The sequence below is a fragment of the Belonocnema kinseyi genome, chromosome 6 (genome assembly GCF_010883055.1).
Source record: "Belonocnema kinseyi isolate 2016_QV_RU_SX_M_011 chromosome 6, B_treatae_v1, whole genome shotgun sequence".
Lineage (NCBI taxonomy): Eukaryota > Metazoa > Arthropoda > Insecta > Hymenoptera > Cynipidae > Belonocnema > Belonocnema kinseyi.
Window position 1 is genome coordinate 77,839,912 of NC_046662.1, and position 6,779 is coordinate 77,846,690.

The window sequence follows — 6,779 nt, forward strand, 5'->3', positions numbered from 1 at the left end:
TACTTTTTTATTGCAAATTCGGATTCAGCGTCGAAAAATATATAAGAATATATAGGTCTGGTCAATTGCACAGACACTTTTGTTTTTTTTGTGGGCCTGTGTAATTGTTCACAATTTCCGGGCGCATCTTTGTTTTCTTCTATAAGAATTTATAGAGTTTTCAGTTTTTAAAATAAGCTTATCCTACTTTCTGAAACTCCTCTGAAGTCTACATTATTTTTGAATTTCATTAATTCCACTAAACATTTCTTGAATTTCTTCGATTATTTACATTTTTTTCAACTTTTTAATCATATCGAATTGAAAAATGTTGCTTTTAAAACCTTCTACACTCTTCTTCGAAAATCTAGGAAATCGTTTGATGTGCGTAAAAGTCTTCTTTAATTTTATTTTAAAGTTCATTTTTCAAAATAAAAAATCATTAAAAATGTTCACAGGAATATTAGGAAAATAATTCTTTTTTTTTAATCTTGTCAGACCTTCTAATCTTCTAATCTTAAAAAATTATTCAAATATTTACTGATCTTTTTTAATTCTGCAAAATAAAAAAAATGCCTTCAAAACTTTCGAGATTCTTTGGCAATTTTTGAAATTTTTTCTAATGTTTTGAAATGTTTTAAAATAATCTCCTGACATTAATTTCCTGAAATCAAAAAAATTATTCTAATTATTGCTCGGAATCTAAAAGAATGTTTGCCATTTTCGTGAAACCTTACGAAATTCTTAAAAAATCATTGAAAACTTTGATTATTTTTAAATCGTTTCAAAAAAGTTAAATATCTCTTAAACTTTCTCAAATTTGAAAGTACATTTTTAAAACTATCATGTATTTAAAAAAATGGTGTAGCAAAGTTGCACAAGAAGGCCTAATAAGAATTATGTTCCTTAATTCAAGATGTAAAAAAATTGACCTATAATCTCTTGAATTTTTCTAATGAATTTCAGAAAAAATATTTTTATCTCCTTGAAATCTTTCGGAACTCCTCTAAATCTCTTAAAGTTTATTTTTCAAATATTTAAAAATGTAAATTTCTAACAGAATTTATGTTAAAAATCCGATTTGAATCTTCCTGTTTTAAAAATATTTCTTGAATTTACTCGATTCTATTTATTTTTATTTATTAATTTTACCAAATTGAAATATTTTGCTTTAAAATCTTCCACGCTCATCTTTTAAATGTTTTGAAATCCTTTATATGTTTAGAAAACTTTGTTAATTTTCTCTTAATTTCCATTTTTTTCAAATAAAAAATTAACAAAAATTTTCACTCGAATCTTGAAAAAGTTGTTTCTAATATTGTCAGACCTTTTAAGCCATCGAACCATTAAAAATGATTCAAATTTTTCTGATTTTCTTTTAAATTCGAAAAAATTAAAAAGGTTGCCTTTAAATCCTCCAGATTCTGCATTGAAAATAACAAATTATATTGATTATTCCTAGAAGCCTAAAAGAATTTTTTTCATTCATCAATGTCAGATTGACAAGCCAAATAAAGAGCATAGATCATTTTTATTTTCTAAGACCAAAAACTCATTTTTCTATTGAAAATTCTAATTTTGATATAAAATTACCTTTTTCGTTGAAAATTTTACTGTTTTGGTTGTAAATGTATGCATTCTGTCGAAAACTGGTACTTTTGGGAGAAAGTTAATCTTCTTAGTCAAAAATTAATCTTTTTGATTAAAACTGGAAATCTTTTGTTCAAAATTAATTTTTTAAACAAGTTCTACTCGTTAACAAATCCATCTGTTTGATTAAAAATTAATTTTTAAACTACAAATTTAGCTATTGCAGATTTGGTTGAAAATTTAACTTCCTTAGATTATAATTCAAGTATTTGTTAAGAATGTATGTATAATTTGGAAAATTCTTCTTTTTTGGATAAAATTTTAATTATTTAGTTCTAAATTTAATTATTTTGTTGAATACTTAATAATTCTATCGAAAAATCCTGCTTTTTATTTTAAAATTCAACTATTGTTGAAATTTATTTTTTTTTTTTGGTTGGAAATTCAATTATTTTGTGAAAAATTAATTTATTGTGGAAAATTCATATATTTGGTTGCTAATTCGTCTTTTTTGGTAGAAACATTTTTTTTAGATTAATTGTTTTTGTTAAAAGTTGAATTCGCTTGTTATGGAATTAGTTATTATTTTTAATTCATCACTTTACTTTAAAATTTATCTCTTTGGTAGAAAATTAATTTCTCTTTCGACTGAAAATTTAGCTATATCAATTTTGGTTAAAGATTGGTCCTTTTTAGTTGAAAAATTTCGTATTTTTTAAAAATTGATGTTCGTTTTTGAAAAGTCTTCTTTTTTGTCCAAAATCTAATGATTTGATTCTAAACTTAATAATTTTGTTGAAATACAATGTTTTGACTGAAAAATATTTCTTGTGTAAAAGTAAAACATTTTTGTTACAAAATCATTTTCTTGGCTAAAGATTCATCACATTAGATTATTTTATTTATCATCATATTGTCACCATATTAGCTTGTATTTTTATAAGGAAATTAAGCGATACGTGTTTATGCGATTTGTGAAAAAAGATTTTTTCACGATGTTTTGCGTATTTTTATTCTTTGTTATGTTATTTGAAGAAATCTCAAATTTCTCTTTAAATTTAAAAAAACTGTATATGGAACATTTATCTTTCTTGCTTTAAAATTCACATTCTCCGTTAAAAGACGAACTTCTTGGTCAGGAATTACTTCCATAGTGTCAATTTTTGTGTAAAGAGTATGTCTAAAACTTTCGTATTTTGAAACAATATTAATTAACAGAGCCAAGTAGGTAAAAAAATGTTGAAAATTATGATTTTTTAATAATTTTTAAACTCGGATAACGCATTGGTACAATTAAAAAAGGCGGCTTCAAAAGACCTTTTGGTAATTTATTAATTTCAATTTAAGAAAAAACATTTAAAATTCGTAAAAAAGTATGATCTCTGGAAGTTTTGAATTTTGTCTCACCGCCATTAACAAAACACGACTTTCACGTTTGCTATATGGTTTTTTTACGAAAATGAGGGAATAATAGGGGGTAAATTCTTTTAAATCAAAATATCGTAGATACCAGATTAAATTCAATATAAAAAGGCTTTAAGTTCCTAAGATTTCAAGACTCAAGTTGAGATGTATTGCAGTTTCAACAAAATAGTGTCTTTATAGAAAACTAGAAATTTTTCTACTAAAAGCCATTAGACGTACAATTTCATGAGCTTTTTAACTGTTTTATTTTTGAATTTCTTGTTTGATTTTTGATTGAGTTATCGTGTTTCAAAGACATAAATGTGCGTAAATATTTTTTAATTGAATATTGCTTCCTTTTCAGAGCCAGGAAATAAAATTATGGATGGTAAAAAGAGTTTCAAGAGAACGGACGGATAATATATACGACGACTTCTGATGTTTCTGCAATCTGATTATAATCTTTTATTATTAAAACCAATTATTATTATAATCAATTATTATTACTATTTATTATTATACCAAACTATTATTGTCACTAATTAGCAATTAGTGGTCCACGACGTTACTAGATGATCGTTTATCTTGTTGGATTTGGTTCGAATTTATGAGAAGTTTTCAATATGAGATTTTCAATATTCATTTTTTTAAGATTACAGTTTGATGTAATATTTGAGAATATTCATTTGTTTTTCTCTATCTAATTTTATTTAAAAAATTCAAACCACTTCTGATTAGAAGTAATGAAATCTCACTAAGTGTCAAGATGATATTTGATGATTGTGAAATTTAATGATAAAATTAATTTTTCCTAAGTATCTAATGTGCATATTTTTTCAAATAAACTTACATGCATTCTAGATGTGAATTATTATGAACACTTTGTTTTGTTTTTACCTTTAATTTGACAAAAAGTAATAATACTCAAGATCGTCGAAAGGAATATTAACTGCCTTTCTATCGAAAAGAAGAAAACATTAAGGAAAATCATTTTTAAGACTCTTGCCGTTTAATCTTGGATGTAGATAAAATAAAATTAGAAAGATCCAAACTATGCTGCTTGAACAATTCCTTAACCGAAAAAATAATAAAAGTGATAAGCAAAACTGCACGCAGAAAAAGAACCTTATTACTAAAAACCAAGTTAAATCTACTGATCTTCCAAGTACGTATATGGACAACACGACAGTTCAGTAAACGTTACAATTATAGGCAACTAAATATGGCTATCATTGATGCTTGCCAGGACCTATTCTCAAGTGGTGCTGACCTGTGTTTCAGTAGATTTGACCGATCCAGTCGCTATTCCGCACTGTTCCTCGATGCTTCAATTACGAAGTATCGTGTCACTTTAACGAATAATATAAAGAGATCTGACTTATGTTAACGGTATAGACTTATAGTTTAGACAGCACTTTAAATTGTGAAAAAGTATTGTTAAAAAATAATTAATAAATAAGCGCACGGTTAATTCTTATATATACTTTCGGATATACTCATAATTAATCGGCATTTGTAAGTTACAACGCTTATAAATACAATTAAAATTTCGCACGCAATGGGGGGGGGGGGGGGGGGGGGGGGGGGATTGGAACGCATAAACCTAAGCACGCTAGTCAATTATCTTTACCACTAAACTATTACACGAGTTGCGATCTGTAAACTAATTTCGAAATGCATTTGTAACTGAGGTGGCGCCCTTGGGATTGACTTCTGAATACGCGCTCATGCCATCGCGGCACCCAACTAAAGCTCTCGGATTTACCTTATATCCATAGAAGTCAGGTGAAACAGTAACGGAAAAGAAAAACGTCCTGTGAAGAAGTGGCCGTCCAAAATTTTGTTATTTTTTATAAAACCCCGTCCTTGCTAAGTGAGAATATTATGCAATCTGATGATTGTCACAGAAAGGTCAAAAGAAATTTTGTTTTTTACCTGATGCAATCCATCCATTACCTATTCCGCCGTGAATTCACCCGGTAGTCCGCGCGGATAGGTTGCGTTGTTACGACTTTAGGGGCGAGCTAAGCAAACCAATAAGATCGGTAGCATGTACCGATCCTTCGGTAATGTCAACTTCACCACTATTTTAATATCAGTTTTGTGGATTTTACATATCTTACAGTACATAATACTAGAGAATAGAGGTTAATTTTACTAAATGACAACCGTTAAATTAACCTTAATTTCACTCTGACATTTACGAAATGCTAAGTGATTTTGAAATTTTTAACCCCTTATTAAGAGCAGTACATACTGTTACGGTTACAAGAAACCCTCTACATTTCTTGATAAGTAAATATTAAATTTCTTTTTGCTGCGTGTGGTTTGAAACTTTACCTTAGAAAGTACCATCTAGAAGAGTTTAAAGAAACCTATGTATGATAGTAATTTTATTTTAATTATCTTATTATCGTTATCAATTATACATATAGAAATATCATTATTGTCTGTGCCTTGTTCAATGTTCATGATGTTAATAAATTATGAGGTATTTTAGCGAACAATATTTAATTACGAGGTATTAAATTGGTTGGCAGAAAGTAACTTCCTTTTTATTTCTTGTATGCTACCGAAATGTAAGTTTGCTTTGAACATCTTAATCATAAGGCTTAGATTCCATTCTGCAAAAAATGCGATCTTTGGCTCTGGATAGATTTTCGAAAAAACAAAAAGTTGGGATAGAAGCTTTTGAAAACAATCAATTGAAAATAAGATAAGATGTTTGCTGTTATGATATTTAAACTTAGTTTAATAATTTGACCATAAAAAGAAGATATTAAGAAGCCTAACGGAGATATTCAATTTGGTTAAATATGTTTCAATTTTGTAATTTCGATGCATCTCTGTTATTTACCATTTTAAATTCCCTCTGTCAAAAACATTGAATAGTTTTTTAATTATATTTTGGTAAACTTTTAAATTTAATAATATCAAAAATAGTTTTGAATTACCTTTCATGAATAATTACAATAATTCACACGTCGTACTTGGTAAAAACAATGTTGTTCAATTGTCGATAGCTACCTTAAAAATCGGCAGAGCGATTGTCTTTCTCGGTTACTGGCATTTCTGGCTATCTTGATCGTTTTGTATTAATTAACTCAAATTTTACTTATTAATATAATATAATTATAATGAATTAGAATAGGTTAACACGATCTTAACCTACAAATGAATCTAACTTAACAGAACCTAACGAAATTTTGCTTAACGCAACACAACTTAACTTAAGTGTTCCCGTTGCAACACAATAAAATTCATTTCATTGTACTACAGGTGGTTAAAAATTTAGACACACATTACTCATTTGAAGAAACTTAGAACTACAAGTAGAATTGACCCCATTTCAATTAACCTGACAATGTTTGTATCAATTAAAATGTAGAACTGTAACTTAAACATGCAAATGAATAAGAGTTTTAATCAAAATGTGTTTCTCTCTGCTTTTCTTAAACTTAAGGGATATACTTATACTATCTTTCGTGTTTACATTTTATCTTGCCTTTCATCGTAATGAAATTGATTTATAGACCTATTTCAGTCTATTTTCTGCCTGCTATAACGTGTCCTTTTTTTCTTCGAAGGAACGATGCAAAGGGTTACGCTTACGTTTAAGATCTACATTCGTTTCTCTTTTCAACATCCAGCAAAAATCAGCCATCATGACCTCGTTCCATCTACCCTGATATCGTTGTTCCATCACTTTTACCAGGTGTATACATATGAAACCGGTATTGCCATTTAGCGGCCAGTAGGCACACTTGTAGGCACTGTCGGAACTTACCATTTGTGCTAATTGGCGT

The 6,779-nt window shown here is 28.0% G+C and overlaps 1 protein-coding gene across 2 annotated transcripts in view; it reads left to right on the top strand.

The window, feature by feature from the left end:
* LOC117175113 overlaps window positions 1-6,779 on the top strand; it is a 28,294-nt gene that overhangs the window by 5,496 nt on the left and 16,019 nt on the right. The window contains exon 3 of one of the 2 annotated variants that reach the window (XM_033364684.1): window positions 3,338-3,580. The exons of the other annotated variant lie outside the window; for it this stretch is intronic. Within the exon in view, the coding sequence (XP_033220575.1) occupies window positions 3,338-3,350 (13 nt within the window). The 3' untranslated portion in view covers window positions 3,351-3,580. Of the gene's footprint in view, window positions 1-3,337; window positions 3,581-6,779 lie in introns of those variants that run through there. 2 annotated transcript variants of the gene reach the window in all.